Genomic DNA, 20,837 nt, shown 5'->3' with positions numbered 1-20,837 from the left:
TATATTTTTTTCTATATATAAACCCCTTTTGAGGGTTGTCATAACCTGTTTAATTTAATTCCTGTAATCCAATCACTAAGTGTTTGAGGCAGGTTTTTGAGTCTGCTCTCTCAGTCAGTACGTAGCAATTGACTAATGACATCTTTAAAGGTGTTTGATGGTGTTACTTTAAAGCTGGGGACTGACGTCCACATTTCGTCATAATGTAATATTAGCGGCGAGCATCCGACTTCGGATGGAGCACTCGGAACGCTGTACTGACTATACGAGTGCTCGCATCGTAGCGTGTTACATTATGACGAAAAGACTCTGGTCAATCCCTACCTTAAGGCTCAGCATTTGTTAAGTCGCAACATAATTTTCTTTAAATCCAGGAAAAAATAAGTTTTTCCATCGAAATAATTATATGGGTTTGAAAAGAAAAAGAGTTATTGAAACGTAAGGAGTTAAAAAAAATATATATAAAAATATTTTTTCTTAATATATTTTAAAAAACAAAAATATTTAACATACATTTGTGAAAAGACACGCTGCTCACTCCTTTTAACGTCATATTTTAAAAAACTTGATTTTTCAGGAGATTGTTTTTAAAGTTTAAAAATATAATAAAATGTATTAAAAATAAATATCAAGCCACTTATTGAACTTTTAACTGTGCAACAGATGTTTTTAGGTAAAACCTGAATGATTTTTCTCCATTCAAAAAATATTTTGTATATTTAAAAAAGTAATTAAAGAATAACTTTTCTTCAAAATGCAAAAACAACACTTTCTGCCCTGGAGAGGATAAATATTAAGTTTCAAATGTGCCGCTTTTGCTGGGATATAGTACATTTTCTGGGCATTCCGAAAACATGCACAACTGAAAATTGACGATTTTTGATATATGACGTTGTTGAAAGGAGTGAGCGATGTGACCTCACTGACATTCGGTAGAATGAATGCGACTTAACGAATGCTGGGAACTGTAAGAATGTAATTTTATAAACATGGAGGCCTTCCCATTTGTGAAGTCCTCAGTTTTACATCTTTGGTCTTCGACTCTCCGCTTCTTTCCCGTGCGGAGTTTGAAACTTCTCCTATTTGTCTACATCAATAGTACGGAGCGTAATAGCCAACATTCTCATATATTACAGGATACGGGACAACGTATACAAAAGCTGGTTCCGGCAAGACTTGCGGGACTACCACGTTATAGGGATAACATTCTCCATATGGTCTCACTTCACTATAATTGTTGACTGGAGGATATTGACTGTAATCAGGAACCGTTAATTCTCTATGGCCATTTATTTGTTGATTTTCACTATAATTGATGACTGCAGGATATTGACTGTAACCAGGAACTGTTAATTCTGTATGGTTAACTGCAGGATATTGACTGTAATCAGGTACTGTTAATTCTCTATGGTTAACTGCAGGATATTGACTGTAATTAGGTACTGGTAATTCTCTATGGTTGACTGCAGGATATTGACTATAATTAGGTACTGTTAATTCTCCGTGGCTTCTTATTTGTTGATTTTCACTACAATTATTGACTGCACAATATTGACTATAATCAGGAACTATATATTCTCTTTGGCTATGTATTTGTTGATTTTCGATACAATGGTCGACTGTACAATATTGACTGTAATCAGGAGCTGTAAATTCTCCTACGCTATTTATTTGTTGACTTTCATTACAATTTTCGAATGTACAATATTGAACATAATCAGGAGCTGTGAATTCTCCTACGCCATTTATCTGTTGACATTCACTACAATTTTCAACTGTACAATATAGACTATGATCAGGAGCTGCAAATTCTGCTTCGCTATTTATTTGTTCGCTACAATTTTCAACTGTACAATATTGACCATAATCAGGAGCTGGATATTCTCCTTCGTTATTTATTTGTTGACTTTCACCGTAATATTGACTATATTCAGGAGCTGTGTACTCTCCTTCGTTATTTATTTGTTGACTTTCACTATAATATTGACTATAATCAGGAGCTGGATATTCTCCTTCGTTATTTATTTGTTGACTTTCACTACCATTTTCGACTGCGCAATATTGACCGTGATCATGATCTGTAGATTTTTCTTCCCCATTTATTTGTTGACTATCGTACAATGCGGGAATTTGTGAAGGATCTGGAATACAAAAAAGAAGAAGGTTGGTATTGTTTGATAAAAATTATTATAGAGCGACGTTGTGAAGTGATTACATTTGAAAGGTTATGGTAAATTTAAACTGAAAGTGGTGCCTTCAGTAATTTATCAAATTACAACTTCCACAAGAACTATGTATACTTATATATGAACTATGTATACTATAAGATGTATACTTATTTATTCGTTTATTGAACGGTTAACGCCTTTAACATGATACATATATACAGTATCTAATATAAAAATACACTTATGAATACACACATAGAGAAGCAAAAAGTCTTAAAAACATAAAATAATAATAAAATAACAAATAGTAAGCACTGGTAAATACACGTCTCCTTCACACACTAGCAGCGAGAGAGAGTGAAACACAAAGTTTAAATTTATCCTTTACAATATGGAGAAGAAATGCTGAGAAAGTACATTTTATATACATTTTAAATATATATATATATATATATATATATATATATATATATATATATATATATATATATATATATATATATATATATATATATATATATATATATCGCTCTCGCTACTAGTGTGTGAAGGAGACGTGTATTTACCAGTGCTTACTATTTGTTATTTTATTATTATTTTATGTTTAAGACTTTTTGTTTCTCTATTTGTGTATTCATAAGTGTATTTTTATATTAGATACTGTATATATGTATCATGTTAAAGGCGTTAGCCGTTCAATAAACGAATAAATAAATATACATCTTTCAAACATTAATGCGGAATGGTGAACATTATGTGTAGAGTGATCACTTAAGTCAGAACGCCAAGCCCTTGGATGCGCAGACTTTCATTTTCTTTTGCATAAAAACGATAAACGATTTGTGTCAAGTCGAGACACCTATAATACATGTTTCATATCATTTATAAAAACTTGATAAATATTTTGAATAAAATGTAACTCCCTAAAGAAATAAAAAAAATAGATGATATAAAAATCCTTAAGAAAAAAATTAAAGCTCTATTCATTTAAATCTTTAAAAAAATATATAAAAAAAAACTATTATATCTTTTATTATATAACATTAAACCACGATTGTCATTGATTGTCGATTGATCAAGTCCCTTTCCAAGCACAAGAGCACAGACTCTTTTATGGAGAGGCACAGCGAATCGAAATATAAAAGTTCTCCATATGTATAAATGATTCAAATGTTATTATGTTATAAATAAAAATGTAAATATATTAAATGAATAAAAAAAAAAAAATTAAAAAAAATAAAAATAAAAATAAAAAAAACTTACCCGATTCAGGACGAGCATTTCTCTTAGCAACCGCCTTGCGGTGTCTCCAGCCCTGTCTATGATCTAGTAAGCATGCTACACTTGTGCAAGAAATCTGTAATCAAATATACAAGATGTCTAATAATAATTATTATTCTGAATTCGCCAATCACTTAGTAGAAAATAATCACTCATTAACCTTTTAACCGCATTAACTTTGTTCCTAAGAGACGTCCGTGCGCGGCGGTATTTTGCCGTTTTTTAAATGATTACTTTTATCATGTATTTAGTTGAGAAACGATTTATTTTCCTAAACAAAAACGTTCAATGGGATTCATTGTGCCTTTTTGGTACTCTATAATACACTTGTGTCACATTATTCTTGAAATATATCGTAATAAAAACAAATTAGATCGTAACATAAATAAATCAAAGCATGCATCGTGTGTCACTCTTACCCACTGGCGATGCGTAGCGTCGAGAGTGAGACAGATATAGGGCATGATTATGGTGCAGACTAATTACCGACAGCAAGAAAAATCAGGGATCTGTTCTTTCAGATCAGATCCCTGATTTTTACAGATGTCATAAGGCCAAGGATTGAGGTATTATTTTATCCAAAGTTCCACACAATGAAAAAAATCCCTCTAAGTTGAACTGAGGTTCGAAACTTGGAGCAATGTAAAAACACAAACGCTTATGTCAGTCGCGTATGGGGCATGTTTTGTTAAAACACATACGGTTATGCGAGCCGCGTGAATCCGGTTAAAAAAAAACTAACTAACTAACCATCACGTCGCTTCTCCGCAGGGGTAGGCAGAGAGAATAGAACGCCACACCACTCTGTCTTTGCAAGCATTCTTCGCCTCTTCCACGTTCATGCATCTCCTCATACATACCCGCCGATTGTTACGACTCCTAACCTGACCACTTTCAAGTATTTGGCATTCCTGATCGTGCCATGAAAACCTGTCAGCGGAAGCTTAACTGGCAGTGCACAATGGAGTCCTGGTTCCAACTCTAATGTATGGAAGTGAAACATGGAGTTGGCAAAAGAAGGATGAAAGTAAACTGAATGCAGTCGAAATGCAATCTCTCAGAAGAATGTGCGACAAAACGATGTATGATAGATGTGCGAATAGTGAAATAAGGAAGGAATGCAAGGCTGAGATAAGCATTAGCGATAAAATTAAGAAAGGTGTGTTGAGATGGTTTGGACATGTAGAACGAATGAGTGAGGAAAGAACGGTAAAACAAATTTATGAGGCGAATTTATAAGTGGAAAAAAGAGCAGAGGAAGACCGAGAAAAACATGGCACGAACATCACTTATTTGATAAAAATAAAGGTCGAAATATATTACTCACACGCAATGGTGGACTCAAATTAGATTACTTAGAAATATTAGAAATTAAAAAGGCAATTAATAATAATTTACAACTAATAAATACACTAGTAAATGATTTTGCTAAAAGTCCGTTATCAAATATGTTTCCAATCACTCATCATCCCTGATCCCTTTTGACTGTGACTGCCAATCGACACAAAAAATAAAGCCACTTGAGATCTACCCACGCTTCTTTCCCTAAGCGTCATTTTGAATATATTGAATTTTAGATAGTTTTTTCGTATTAACCAGTCTTGATAAAGAAGCGGTTAGCTTCAAAACCGGTAGACATTAAAATTAAGTTATAATAAAATATTCATAGTGATTTTAAAACAAAGTTACATTTTAATTATAAAATGGAAAATCACAAAGTTAGTGCTTCAAATATAAATTATATGCAATAAAATATTATACAATTTAATAAAGTGTTAGTGTCCAATTAGCAAATAAATAAATATATGGAGTTTTCCACTAACACACTTCGGATGGGTGTTTTTTTACACCTGCAGACCGCTGGCGACAGGATTTGATAATTGTGTATATATATATAGTTTAAACCTCCGTACTGTAATGTAAAAAACTCTAGTCCACCTCCGTAGTGTAATGGTCAGCACGCTCGGCTACCGTTCTGGAGGTCCCGGGTTCGATTCCCAGGGGTGGGTCAAATAAATATAGGTGATTTTTTCACTCTAATATTTATTCAATATTACCCTGGACTGGTTGGTACCTGAAGCGGAGGGCTGATCACCTTTCCTTCATGTGTTAACGATTAAGATAACACTGCGTTTACATGATGCAGTCCCTATGCACCATTGGGGTGCGGATAAGGGTTTGAAGAATAAAGAAGTTTAAACCTCAACAAAGAGATTGGTACAAAATATATATACATATATATATATATATATATATATATATATATATATATATATATATATATATATATATATATATATATATATATATATATATAAAAACATTAAAAAAATGCTTTGCCTTTGAAATGAGGCCAGCGCAGAAGGTAAAAATACCCTTCCCGTCTTTAAGCACCAATCGACCGAACGAGTAGAAATACATTTCCCGTACTTAGTGTGTTAAATACTTGTATTAGATCACTTTTAGTTTTATTTCACAAGACTAGTTTAACAAACTACATAAGTTTTATTTATTATTTATGTTATTTGTTCGGGAATTGTACAGCTTTACATTTAAAAAAATAAATACTAAAAAATAGTTACATTAATAAAAATAAAACCAATTAAAAAACAATTCCACATTTATGTTATAATAACTATTAAAACATTAATAATAAAATAAATAATAAAACCCTTATCCGCACCCCAATGGTGCAAAGGGCACTGTGTCATATTAACGCAGTGTTATCTTGATCGTTTACACATGAAGGAAAGGTGATCAGCCCTCCGTTTCAGGTACCAGTCCATGGTAATATTGAATAAATATTTCAGTGAAAAAATCACCTATATTTATTTTACCCCCCTTGGGAATCGAACCCGGGACCTCCAGAATGGTAGCCGAGCGTGCTGACCATTACACTACGGAGGCGGACAAAACATAAGAAGATAGAAAAAAAGAAAAAAAAGTGGGTGTGTGTGTGTGTGAGGAAGGGAGTAAAAGGGTATGGTATCAAAAATAGAATTTGCAGGAAGGAAAAGGAAAAGATTGGAATTAATGAGAGAGGTTAAAGGATTTTTTTTTTCTATGTAAGAAGATTGACTATTGAGTTTTATTTCACATGACATTTTCAACTAGTCATGTGAAATAAAACCCAATAGTGGTCTCAAACAAGTATTTCATTTCGAATGATCAACGTGTCATTCCACAAAGTTAATGCCAAACCAAAAGAAGCATAGGACGACCGAGGAAAACTTGGCACAATCAGGTATGTCAAATACTCGAAAGCGGCCGGGTCAGGAGTCGTAATAATCGTCGGGTATGTATGAGGAGATGCATGAAGTAGAAGAGGCAAAGAATGTTTGCAAAGACAGAGTGGTGTGGCGTTCGATTGTCTCTGCCTACCCCTGCGGGAAGCGGCGTGATGGTTAGTTAGTTAGTTATAAATGATATCTACTTACATTACAGACGCGGCACTTCAATGCCAAAACTTCTCTGGGTTCTTTAGGTTTCTTGGTGATCGGGATGGGGTATATCAAACCTGTCAGGATTCGCCTCTCACGTGATAAAAGAAGCTTTCTGCAAAGAGACAAATCAATATATTTAATTTGTATTTTAGCTGATAATAAATTAAACATAATAATAAATCCCTTACCGCACCCCAATGGTGCATAGGGCACTGCTTCATATAAACGCAGTGTTATCTCGATCGATTACACATGAAGGAAAGGTGATCAGCCCTCCACATCACACAGGTACCAGTTCAGTGTAATATTGAATAAATATTAGAGTGAAAAAATCACTTATATTTATTAAACCCCCCTGGGAATCGAACCCGGGACCTCCAGAACGGTAGCCGAGCATGCTGACCATTACACTACGGAGGCGGACATATTAATTAATATAATTAAACATATTAATAATATATTTAATTTATTATCAGCTAAAGCAAAAATTTTGTCAAGAATTTAACCATTCATCATATCAATATAATTAATCTGTGTTGAAAAGTCGAATGGTGAGCCCTCTCCTCTCAGGATCTTTGAAAACCATGCTTCTCTGCATTGTATGTATGTTCCTACTGGAATAAAAATATTAAAAATGGGACTTTAGTTTATTTATTTTCCGAAAAATTGTTATCATTAAGACATCTCATATGTTCCTTAATTCTAATGCGAATTCGCTGACCAAATCTTGTCAAATAATCATTCATTCAATTTTGAAGATGGGATAGAAATTTTACATTTCAATAATAGAACTAGTCAAATTTTCAAATTGGAAGTTTTAGAAATAAAAAAAGCTGTCAATGTGGCTAGCACATTTTTTCAAAATTATACCAAACATGTGTAAAGTTTCACTTACTGTCTATGCACACCCTCTGGCGCTACTACAAGGATTGGATTCTTGACCATTCTCTCTCCAGAAACCACCCTATATAGGAAAAGACAATATTTAAATCAATTATTTTTATTTTAAATGAAAAAAAAAGACATTGAGGAAAATATGTAAAACGGGCGGAGTATAATAATGGCACAAAGTACACAATACTAAATGTAGTAATCAACTGGAATGACATAAATTGGTATTATTTTTTGACATCTCATCAAAGATGAAGAAGAATATGGAAGTCTGGGCATTTACGGGGCTGACGACTGTCATAAGCTGGTTTAAGTGATCACTTTACACACGTGTAACATTCACCAATTCTACCCATTATTGACAACCACACACTCAAATTCTTGGAAGTTCTAAATATATGAACCAATTTAGAAACCTTGTTCTTGAATCACTAGAACTTCACTAGAGACATCTATTGGTGAGATGTAATGAAGCTTTTTTGCTAAGCAGAAACTCTCGTATTTATATAGAACTTCCGAGTATTTGAGTAGTGTGGTTGTCAATAATGGGTAAATTGGTGAATGTTACACGTGTGTAAAGTGATCACTTAAACCAGCCTATGACGGTCGTCAGCCCCGTAAATGCCCAGACTTCCATATTCTTCTTCATCTTTGATGAGATGTCAAAAAATATTATGGAAATAACTCCTGTAATTGGAGATAATCCAGATTTTGTGAACAAGTATTTGGACACACTCAAAATGTTGTACATAAGTTGGAATTATTTTTATCTCGTGCTTCTCATTTATCATTTATATCCATGTCCAATGTGGTGCATAAATGCAGTTGATTGTCTATGACATGGGTCGGCAACCTGCGGCCCGCGAGACATCTTGGTGCGGCCCGCGAGATTCTCGCCGCAACGCACATGACGGACGATATTATACACAATCGAGTGAAAGGAAGCGAGAAAGGGAGCGAAGGGAATCTCATTGATTTTATTAAATACAATAAATGTCGTTAAAATATACACTTAGCGTTTTATTTTTAAAACTAAAATATTTGTACACAAATATTGTATGTATACCTACTGCAAGTGCGGCCCGCACTGATCCCCATGAAAAATATTTGGCCCTTTTACAACAAAAGGTTGCCGACCCATGGTCTATGACATTAGTCTTCCACAAATCGCTCACTCCTTTCAAGAACGTCATAAATCAAAAAACTTGATTTTTCAGGAGAACGTTTTTAAAGTTTAAAAATATAACACAATGTATTAAAAATAAATATTAAGCCACTTATTGAACTTTTTACTGTGCAACAGATCTTCTAGGGTAAAACCTGAAGGTTTTTTCTCAATTTGAAAAATATTTAATAGATTTAAAAAAATAATCAAACAATAACTTTTCTTCAAAATGCAAAAACAACATTTTTTGCCCTGTAGCGGGTAAATATTAAGTTTAAAATATGCCTCTTTTGCCGGGATATAGTACATTTTCTGAGCATTCCGAAAACATGCACAACTGAAAATTTACATTTTTTGATTTATGACGTTCTTGAAAGGAGTGAGTGAAATGTAATGATATTGTCATGTTAATGGTTCCAAGCCTAATGTATGGAAGTGAAGTGTGGAGTTGGCAAAAGAAGGATGAAAGTAGACTGAGTGCAGTCAAAATGCGATCTCTCAGTGCGTCTAAACCATATATGATAGATGTTCGGATGGTGATGTAAGGAAAGAATGAAAGGCTGATAACCACTATCAATAAAATTCAAAAAGGTGTGGTGAGTGATTTGGAAAAAATTAACATAATATGTATACACTTATTGTTACATTTTTATTTTTTTAAAACTCAGAAAACAAATATGTAATACAAAGGAAAAAAAATTATTATATCAAAATATGGAACAAAGGCAAAATAAAGGAATGGGTAAATGATCAAGAGTTAATTCTATGTAAATTGTATAATAGTTTATATTCTTAATTTTTTTTTTGTGTGTATATTAATTAGGTGAAAATTAATAAGAACAATAAAAAATGTATGTAAAAAGAACTCCACCGACAAGACACACAAGGTGGCTTGGTGGGTCTTGGGTCTCTGCAAAAAATATTTTTAATATGTTTAAAATCGTTCTTTAAATAAATGTATACTATTTATGTAAATAAAAAATAAATTAAAATAATTTATAAGTATAAAAATGCGTGTAAGTCCCTCTCCAAGCACAAGAGTTTAGTCTTTTTTTTTTGGAGAGTAACAGCGTAACTAGTATTTAGATATGTTAAAAGTAGAAATGTCTACCAAATAAATTAAATTATAATATTGGTTGTAACTACATTATTTATTTTTTATAAGATTTTTTTACAAACAAATACACATTTAATTTTTTTTTGCTACAGGAAGTTTGCAATTATTATGAACTAAAATAGTTTTCTCATTGACAATTGATTTTTGATAGAAATTGCATTTTTAGTAAAATATCCTTTTTTCTTCAAAAATTGCTCCGGGGCTCAGGGATATGGTGCCAATACTGTGAACGCCTTAAGGTGGAGACTGACTTCCACATTTCGTCGTAACATCGCTCGCGGCGAGCATCAGCGAGCATCCGAAACTATGGATGGAGCGCTCGGCTCGCTGTACTGACTGCCTGAATGCTCGCATCGTAACGTGTTACGTTACGACCAAATGCTCCGGTCAGTCTCAGCCTTTAAGGTTTAAAGGGTTAAATATTATTTTAATAATGGCACTACTTTGATTGAGCGATTCGTGATAAACTTACATCTTGTGCAGTTTTCCTGTGTAATGTTCCTCCGCATCCTTGGAAGTATCGAATGTCAAGTTGCACAGTTCACACCCCGTATCACGATCTGACAGTTCGCCCTAGAGCCAGAAAGGAAAACGCATCAGTCTTTCATCTATTGGCAAAGCCAAATACAACATATCGCTCACTCCTTTTAAGAACATCATAAATCAAAAATCGTCTATTTTCAGTGATGCATGTTTTCGGAATGCCCAGAAAATGTACTATATCCCAGCAATTAAAAATTACATTAAAAAAAAAACAATCGATCTTAATACATATGTCATATCGCTCACTTCTTTCAAGAACGTCATAAATCAAAAATTGTCTATTTTCAGTTATGCATGTTTTCGAAATGCCCAGAAAATGTACTATATCCCAGCAAAAGAGGCATATTTTTAACTTAATGTTTACCCGCTACAGGGCAGAAAGTGTTGTTTTTGAATTTTGAAGAAAAGGTATTGTTTAATTATTATTTTTAAATAAACTAGTTATTTTTCAAATGGAGAAAAAACCTTCAGGTTTAACCTAAAAAGATCTGTTGCACAGTAAAAAGTTCAATAAGGCCAATTACTCTCACCTGATAGTCGACGTCAGGGGAACCTAACATGACACGAATAGAAGATTTCTTTAACCACTTCTGTGCCAAGAGCGAGATTTCTAGCATTCTTAGCCGTGCCCAGCAGGCCGGCCATAGAAAAATAGCGAGTTTTCTCGCTATTCTTTGAGCCTCTGTATCATACATATGTCCCGTTTTTTTATTAATTTAAAATATGGAACACACAGAGACATCTATCGGGATGATTTTGTAGGACTTCACTAAACAGACGAAATTATAGTTTTCTGATATTATCGATTTTACAGAGATCCACCCACGAGCTTCGTTTGACAGACAATAGAGTCACTAAAATAGGAATGTCAATTTTCGCGCGTATATTGCCGATATCTGTCGCGCGTCAATAATTTTATTATGATTTATTCATTTTTGTTAGTTTTTGATACTAGTGCGGAACAATTATCAATTTTTTAACTTGCTTGTGTGTTTTCTGTGTTGTTTGTACATTTCTTTACTGTGTTTTTCGTGTTTCGAACAATACCATACATTAGAAGACTTTTAATTTTCTTTTCAACAACAAAAAAAAATTAGTTCACAATAAAAAAAAAACAATCGATCTTAATACATATGTCGCTCACTCCTTTCAAGAACGTCATAAATTAAAAAACTTGATTTTTCAGGAGAACGTTTTTAATGTTTAAAAATATAACACAATGTATTAAAAATAAATATCAAGCCACTTATTGAACTTTTTTCTGTGCAACAGGTCTTTTTAGGTAAAACCTGAAGGTTTTTTCTCTATTTGAAAAATATTTAGTATATTTAAAAAAATAATTAAACAATACCTTTTCTTCAAAATGCAAAAACAACACTTTCTGCCCTGTAGCGGGTAAATATTAAGTTAAAAATATGCCTCTTTTGCTGGGATATAGTACATTTTCTGGGCATTCCGAAAACATGCACAACTGAAAATTGTCATTTTTTGATTTATGACGTTCTTGAAAGGAGTGAGCGATGAAAAATATGTGACAAGTTGTGACAACCCTGACATTTTCTGAAAAATTAAATTATGTTTATCTAAGTGAAGGGAAGCAAATGCATCGCACATTGAATAAATTTGGTAAGTCATTTAAATATCCTTTCAAGGTGTAATGTTTTTAAGTTATAAAAATAAGATTTCAAAATTATTTGTTTTGATTAAAAATTCATGGCCTGCTGTGCACAGCTACACTCCTACATACTGGCATTTAAAAGGTTAAAAAAACTCTCCCCAGATATAGTTTTGTCTGCAGAAACTCAGACCCGGACAGGTTAATAAGGGATTTTGACTAAATTGCGAAGAAAGATTCTTACATAGTCAGGGCCGGTCAATCCTGCGGGCAACGGCTGGTTTACTTTTGCGCAAAATTGTTCCATCCAATTCATAACACGCCTCATATGTGACTGTGATCCGTAATGCTGGTCCGCTAAAAACATCCAATGTTACCGCTAGTACTGGATTATGTAGACTGACAACACTGATCAACAAAATTTGACATTTTGCCCATTAACCGCTTCATGCTCAGGTTTTTTTCACAAAAACAGAACTAAAAATATCAGGTTATTTTATTTTTTTAATCAAAGAGTTTACATAATCTTAAAGTAAAAAAAAAATATTTAAAAAACTTAACCAAAAATAAAAAAAATAAAACAAGTCTTAACACATTATAGATGCTTATATCTACAGACTTAAATATCAAACCTGTAGATGGAAGCATCTGTAGCTTCCGAAACTAGTCGTTAAAATATACTAATCTTGTGTTTTGAATATTGAAAGCATTAACTTTGTGGATAATATTGATATATTATTTTGAGAAATAAAAATTCTTTGTTTTTTGATCCACTCACATTTTTATTAAGAACCAACTAGTTTCGGCAACAACCTGTTGCCCTCTTCAGGGTTTCATTTATGACATAAATTTTAGTCCGCCTCCGTAGTGTAATGGTCAGCACGCTCGGCTACCGTTCTGGAGGTCCCGGGTTCGATTCCCAGGGGGGTCAAATAAATATGAGTGATTTTTTCACTCTAATATTTATTTATTACCCTGGACTGGTACCTGAAGCGGAGGGCTGATCACCTTTTGCTTCGTATGTTAACGATCAAGATAACGCTGTGTTTATATAATTCAGTGCTCTATGCACCATTGGGGTGCGGATAAGGGTTTGAATTGAATGAATATAATAATATTCATTCAATTCATTCAATTCAATTCAATTCAAAGTGCTAAAAAACAAGCTTTTTATTAATAATTTATTCACGTCACCACAAAGGGAATGCCGAAACAATGAATAACATGAATCTAGAATTGTGGAGTGGGTAGATGTCCATCATGCTTGGGTATATATTTATAAAATATGTTAGTAATCCCCTGTCATCAGTCTGAAGGACGCGCGTGACGCCGGGAGACGCATTCGAAGCATTAGTCTTATGATTTAGTTAAGTAGTCATGTAAATTACCATATTGTATATGTATTAACATATGCCAAGACTTCAGTTCATATAATTATTAGAAATTATATTAACCGCTTCAACCGTGATTTTTTTCTCAATACATGTACCTAAAAGAAGCAGGTTTTTTTTACATAAGGACAAAACAAATAATAATTGCAAAAACGCCAGGAATAATGAAAGATAGCCAATACTTAGGTGATATACGCAACATATTCATTTAACAAAATTCATTTTCAAATCGAGCTTGCGATTTCGCTCACTCCTTTCAAGAACGTCATATATAATAAAAACTTGATTTTTCAGGAGATCGTTTTTAAAGTTTAAAAATATAATAAAATGTATTAAAAATAAATATCAAGCCGCTTATTGATCTTTATACTGTGCAACAGATCTTTTTAGGTAAAACCTGAATGTTTTTTCTCCATTTGAAAAATATTATATTATATTTAAAAAATTATTAAACAATACCTTTTCTTCAAAATGCAAAAACAACACTTTCTGCCCTGTAGCGGGTAAATATTAAGTTGAAAATATGCTGCTTTTGCTGGGATATAGTACATTTTCTGGGCATTTCGAAAACATGCACAACTGAAAATTGACAATTTTTTATATATGACGTTGTTGAAAGGAGTGAGCAATATGTGTAGCGAAATACTTAATCAAATAGACATCAATAATGTTTCCTTTAAAATATTGAAGGGAAATATTTTTGATGTCTTTGATTAAGAAATGTAAGTTATAATATTATATAGTTATACTTATGTACATGACAATTTAAATGTTTTTATTTACTTTTAAGGGAAAACCTGTAATTGGAATTAATTTTTATTTTATTTTATTATATTTTGTTACTTTTTATAAATATTATGTTGTTTTTCCAATAAATAAATAAATAAATATTTAAACACACCCTTAAAGGGAGCCCAAAGGGTGATCATATAACCGAAGTGTACGCAATATTTATTCATTTTTTTTATCATATGCATAATTACAAATAACAAACTACAATAATATGCCCTCACTGAGTTTTCTCGAACCGAGAGTGCATTTTGAAAAATTTATTTAAAAATCATGATGCACGAAAATTGTTTGTGCAATCAAATTTGTGTTAGTTTGTGGTCCGTGGTTAGTGTCGCGGACTCTTGAGTCAGAGTTTCTCAGTTCGAACCCACTCTACCACAAGTTGATGCCTATTTCCAATAATGAGCCGCTCAGGCTCACAGAAAAGTATGAAATTAAAATATTTTTGTAAATAAAAAAAACACAATTATTTCATTTTAATAAAAAAAATATATATGTGTATATAGCATGATTAAATGATGCGATCTATTTCAGATCTGCCCATTTCCATTATCCTCTTATGAATAGCACTTTTACTAATGGCTACATGGATAATGGAAGCAGGTTGTACAATTTTATTGCATAATAATCAAAGTTCTTTTGACCAAAAGAGGCATGTGTTAGGTTTTGTTTGGTGTGTTTCTGTGTTTCGGAACTTGTAGTTCTATGTACGTTACCATAAAGTGTGTTTATTGTAATTTTTGTGCTTTGCTATTTATTTGTTCTGGTATAATTGTGAACAATGTTCTAGTATTATTGTGGCTAAGAATTATTCTGGTGTTTTTGTGATTTGAGGGCTTTGCTGTGAGGTGCTTTCTTGTGGTATGTGAGAGTAATTCTTAAATGCATATGTAAGGATAGTTTTAGCATATAGTTGTTTGACATTGATAAGTTAAAATTTGTTGTATATTTTCTCTGCGGGAGTTCGTTTCGGAACTTTGAGAATAATAATTTTTGGAGAAAAAAATTGTTTTTTGACCACGCAGGTGTTCTGCATGTCGCTCACTCCTTTCAAGAACGTCATAAATCAAAATACTTGATTTTTCAGGAGAACGATTTTAAAGTTTAAAAATATAACACAATGTATTCAAAATAAATATCAAGCCACTTATTGAACTTTTTACTGTGCAACAGATCTTTTTAGGTAAAACCTGAAAGTTTTTTCTCCATTTGAAAAATATTTAATTTATTTATAAAAATAATTAAACAATACATTTTCTTCAAAATTCAAAAACAACATTTTCTGCCCTGTAGCGGGTAAATACTAAGTTAAAAATATGCCGCTTTTGCTGGGATATAGTACATTTTCTGGGCATTCAGAAAACATGCACAACTGAAAATTGACGATTTTTGATTTATGACGTTCTTGAAAGGAGTGAGCGATGTGTATTACGTACATTCAATGAAATAGGACTGGTAAAACGCCTCCTAGATCAATATATTAATATTCCCGATGGGGATCACTTTGGTAAAAACATGTGGTGTACTATACATTGTGCCCGTTTATGCCCGTCAAAGGATTAGCAACAGATCACTCGGTAGAAACAACTTACCAGATAAACAAGAGTTAATGTCCACTTTACACAATTTGCATTCCGTGGTTTCAAACAAAAGCAAAAGTCTACCGGGGAGGCACCTCACTAAATCTTCTCTCAAATTATAACCTGAAATAAATGCGGTCAATATTATAAAAGATTTACCATCAGAGAAATTATTAACTACGTAAAAAATTAAAAATCGTGTTTTCCAACGTCTCCCAGTATGATCTTTCCATAGATCGCTGTGTGCATTTGAGCTTCTCCGCGTTTATTTTTGACAGAGCCATGGTCTCTAGTGCATTTCGCTCAAGAACGTCATAAATCAAAAAACTTGATTTTTCAAGAGAATGTTTTTTAAAGTTTAAAAATATAATACAATGAATTAAAAATAAATATCACGCCACTTACTGAACTTTTTACTGTGCGACAGATCTTTTTAGGTAAAACCTGAAGGTTTCTCCATTTGAAAAATATTTAGTATATTTAGAAAAATAATTAAACAATACCTTTTCTTCAAAATGCAAAAACAACACTTTCTGCGCTGTAGCGGGTTAATATTAAGTTTAAAATATGCCTCTTTTGCTGGGATATAGTACATTTTCTGGGCATTCCGAAAACATGCACAACTGAAAATTGACGATTTTTGATTTACGACGTTCTTGAAAGGAGTGAGCGATATGTATTCACTGGCAGTATGCAGGATTCATACATTCTTCTTTTTACATAAGTCGGAATCTCTTTACTCTCTAGAATTGAGTTTTTGAGTGTGTTTGAAGTTGCCTAAACACTAAAAGATCGTATTTATATTTTAGCTTGGATGGCTTGACTCTGGGCAATGTCTGTACACAACTGATTCTTCAGTTCTTTGGACATGTTACACGTGGCAATGGGGATAGTCTGGAACGACTGGTTGTGATTGGTAACCTGTAGGGGAAGAGAGGGAAAGAAAGATCCCCCATACGAAGGATCGATCAAGTTATGGCAGCAGCAGGCACCTTGGTGGTTGGAGCGCTACATGCAGCTCAGTTAAGCGATAACTGGAGAAGAGACATTGCTTCCACAAGGGTAAAAACCCTCAGTAATGAGGACCAAGACGAAGAAGAATAATATTTTAGCTGCACTTTTCTAAATCAGGAACTGCATACGTATGAACAAGGATTTGCACCCTCAAAATATTGTGCACAAAATACAACTTACTGAGTAAATTCTCGACGACCTCTTGCGCTTCCAGGGAGAGAGGGGCCAGGTCGGCTTCCACCTCCCCCCAGTACTCGTCATCATACTCCTCAATATCACTGCAACAAACAACCATATTTGTAATATTCTCAAACACCAAAAGGTTGACTGTTTTGATTTTCTCAACTCTCATGGGCAGTCTAAAACTAACTAATCATCGCGCCGCTTCGCCGCAGGGGTAAGCAGAGAGAATAAAATGTCACAATCTGTCTTTGCAAACAATCTTCACCTCTTCCACATTCATGCATCTCCTCATACATACACGCAGGACCCGGCCGCTTTATTTGAAATACTCGATCATGCAAAGTTGGCCTCGGTCTTCCTCTACTTCGATTTCCAACTACATTCGCCTCATAAATACTATGTGAATACTGCGCCTTATAACTATGTCTCAATTCCATGGCATTTAAAACAACAACAATCATCTTAGCTACAATTTCGCCATTCATGTCACTACAATTGTGGAGATTGTATGTAAAAATACTAACTGGAAAACACTGGAAAAGTACTGGCAGTTTGTACTTAATTTATACCTTAGTTCTGGAGATAATGCTTATCTCAGCCTAATTTTACTGGGCAGTTTGTACTTAGTTTATACCTTAGTTCTGGAGATAATGCTTATCTCAGCCTAATTTTACTGGGCAGTTTGTACTTAGTTTATACCTTAGTTCTGGAGATAATGCTTATCTCAGCCTAATTTTACTGGGCAGTTTGTACTTAGTTTATACCTTAGTTCTGGAGATAACTGCACTCTTGCCATCTTTCTATAAGTCGCCCCAATTCGGTTGCGCCTCTCTCTTCTGTTATATGAATGTTTATCTTGGTATGGGTCCACTTGCCCATGCTGGAATGGACGTTTCCTGGAAAAAAATATATATTTATTTATTACAACAAAAATAAAAAAATCATACACATACATACAGGGGTGGGCAGTCAATTTTTTAACCTTTCCAGGAGTACAATAATTGATGTCTGGCTTTCTCTGGGGAGTCGGTTTGTTTTACATTAAATAAGTTTTTTTTTAAAATAAAATCTTTATTCTAACCCTTATCCGCACCCAATGGTGCATAGGGCACTGCATCGTAGCGACGCAGTGTTATCTTGATCATTAATTGCATGAAGGCAAGGTGATCAGCTCTACGCTTCTTGTACCAGTCCAGGGTGATATTAAATAAATATGAGAGTGAAAATCGGCCACATTTATTTATACCCCCCTGGGAATCGAACCCGGGACCTCCAGCACGGCAGTCAAACGCGCTGACCACTGCGCTACGGAGGAGGACATGTATAACTATATAAAATCTTTATAGTGATATACAAATATCCACAGATATCATTACTATACGAATTACATCATATCAACTGACAGACGGACTTCGACATTCATTACGTCCCTCCCGGAAAGGTTGACAAGGGGCTCGCGGGTAGTGGGGGTAGGGGGTGGGGGTAGGAGAGGGCAAAATTGACTTATTTTTTATGCTAGAAAATTCTTTATTTCAACATGTATTCAAATATTTAATAATATCTTTTAATTTAATAAGGGGCTTGCGCGAGCCCCTTCGAGCCCCCTACAGTCCACCGCTACATACATATACTTGCATATACACATACACAAACTAACATACAAGGGAAGGTGAGCAGTCCTGCCCTTCTTGTACCAATCCAGGGTGATATTACACAAATATGAGAGTGAAAATGATTAATATTTATTTTATCCCCTCAGGGAATCGAACCCGGGACTTTCAGCATGGTAGCTAAACGCGCTTACCAGTACACTACGGAGGCGGACAAATATCATATTATATCAATCAGTACTAAGATGGTTCATTGTTTGTCAGTTTGTATTTTCACCTGTTGATTATAACATGTGTAGTTCTAGAAATTAGTCATGTTTACATTGATAAACGTAAAAATGGTGTTATACAAGTATTTTTTTTTTAATATTTAAATCATCATGTCATTCCACGAAGAAATAATTAATCAATAAATAATAAAATACGGATATTAATCACGGGTTTCCATCGTGTTTATATAAATCCGTAAATAAAAATCTATATAGAGAAGATTATTATTATTATCATAAGTGATGATGGCTTTTTCGATGAAGGTTCAAAAGATATTCCAGAACGAATATTTAATCATTGAAAAAAGCTATGTAATTAATTTTAAAAAATATACATAAATACTTACATATTTAAATTAAATAATTTTCATATAAAATACGTTTTTATGTAGGTTAATAAATAAAAGGACAAAACCACACAATAATATATTTTCACGCATTTACGAAAATTACACCTGTAGCAATATTTTATTTGACAGTGGTTTTTTCTCCATAGAAAAATCAATAGCTTTCTGGTGCTTTCAAATGAACTTAAGGCGCGTTCGAGAATCTCTTCAGTCCAAAGCATACAGATGCGTTCGAATTTTAAAAATGGGAGTCGCATTGCGATCAAAAGATGGAATAATGAAACGTAATTTTAATTCCACACAAAATTTTACAAAAGAAGCATTTTACCAATTAATAATAATATATTACGTAAATTGAACGTAACTTTTGTTCTGATTTAAAAAAGTTAACTTGAAAAATATGTTCATAACAATATTTTTTGACAGGGGTTGACAATTTTTGTTTTACTGACTTTTTACTTTGATATATTTGCTTTTAGTCTGGAAATAGATCAGCAGTTTGAAGAAGGGGTCAACTGTTTTAAGCATTCGTACTTTGGCATTCTGCAATTTCAATACAAAAATGTCACTCGATACATGTTCAAAATGTTCATCATGAGAGCGCATGGAATCTCATGTATTGTAACTTCAGACTGTTCAACATCGACAGCTTGGAGCAGTATTAGTTAAAATTTGATTAGCGTGGTTGTCAACCATGGGTAGGATCATGAATATTATATGTGTGTAAAGTGATCACTTATCCAGCCTGTGACAGGTCATAAACCCTGTAAATACCCAGATTCCTTTATTCTTCTTCATCTATCTTGAGATGTCAAAATATAAAAATAACTCTTACGTGGAGAAACCCAGATTTGTGAACAAGTATTTTGACACACTCTAAATGTTGTAAATAAAATAACTGACCAAATTATAAGCTGCTTAAAAAAATTCAATCATGTTTTCAGGCATCTACCAGTATGTAACATAAACCGGGGTTAAGATCTTGAATACATCTAAATAAAAGGCTTCTTAATCCAACCATAGATGGCTGTTATGAACCCAATGATGAAGCGTCCATAGATCACTGTGTACATCTCAATTTATGTATGGTCCCTGCAGTCAAGGTGAATGTTACACATGTGTAAAGTGATCACTTAACCAGCCTATGACAAGTCATACCTTGTAAATACACAGACTTCCATATTTCTCTTAATCTTTGATGTGATGTCAAACCCCTAGTCTGTTTATAGGCCATAATCTTTTTCTCTTCAAGAGGATAGGGTTTAAATAAAAATAATAATACTAAAATTATATATATTTTTATTTAATATTTAACATAGTAACAATAGTGATAGATTTGCATGTGCATTCTTCATTTCATTGGAAAACAAATAATAAAAATTGAAAGAATGCAAAAATAAAATAAAAATTCCATCGCCTTTCTTTAAT

General features: G+C 33.3%; 1 protein-coding gene across 2 annotated transcripts; it reads right to left on the bottom strand.

Annotated features, from left to right (window-relative positions):
• Positions 1-966: 966 nt before the first annotated feature.
• LOC148307642 (uncharacterized) lies at positions 967-19,532 on the bottom strand. 2 transcript variants are annotated; one of them, XM_088263151.1, is made up of 7 exons: positions 13,612-13,637; positions 12,468-12,580; positions 10,538-10,638; positions 7,788-7,856; positions 6,887-7,004; positions 3,432-3,525; positions 967-2,141 (listed from the first exon to the last, which is right to left on the bottom strand). In XM_088263151.1, exons 1-7 carry the CDS (start codon positions 13,631-13,633, stop codon positions 1,093-1,095), a joined length of 1,566 nt encoding a protein of 521 aa, XP_088119277.1. In that variant the 5' UTR covers positions 13,634-13,637; the 3' UTR covers positions 967-1,092. The 2 variants fall into 2 exon arrangements, with proteins under 2 accessions (XP_088119277.1, XP_088119278.1); XM_088263152.1 differs by lacking the exons at positions 967-2,141; positions 3,432-3,525; positions 6,887-7,004; positions 7,788-7,856; positions 10,538-10,638 and adding exons at positions 15,999-16,109; positions 17,181-17,278; positions 17,948-18,079; positions 19,410-19,532 and having other exon boundaries at positions 12,467-12,580; positions 13,612-13,712.
• Between the last annotated feature and the right edge of the window lie 1,305 nt (positions 19,533-20,837).

The sequence above is a fragment of the Brachycentrus maculatus genome, unplaced genomic scaffold, assembly GCF_059751285.1.
Source record: "Brachycentrus maculatus isolate JH-2025_06_01 unplaced genomic scaffold, ASM5975128v1 h1tg000196l, whole genome shotgun sequence".
Taxonomy (NCBI): Eukaryota; Metazoa; Arthropoda; class Insecta; order Trichoptera; family Brachycentridae; genus Brachycentrus; species Brachycentrus maculatus.
The sequence above is the reverse complement of the archived record's forward strand: the minus strand, read 5'-3'. Positions and strand labels throughout refer to the sequence as shown.

Bases quoted from the DNA above. Each gene is read 5' to 3' on its own strand.
- LOC148307642 (XM_088263151.1), bottom strand. From the start codon at position 13,633: ATGTTAATACATATACAATATG. The intron at 7,005-7,787 runs GTAAGTGAAACT...GTCTCTTTGCAG, and splicing joins CCAGAGGGTGTGCATAGACA to AAAGCTTCTTTTATCACGTG. The intron at 2,142-3,431 runs GTAAGTTTTTTT...TTTGTATTCCAG, and splicing joins AAATGCTCGTCCTGAATCGG to ATCCTTCACAAATTCCCGCA.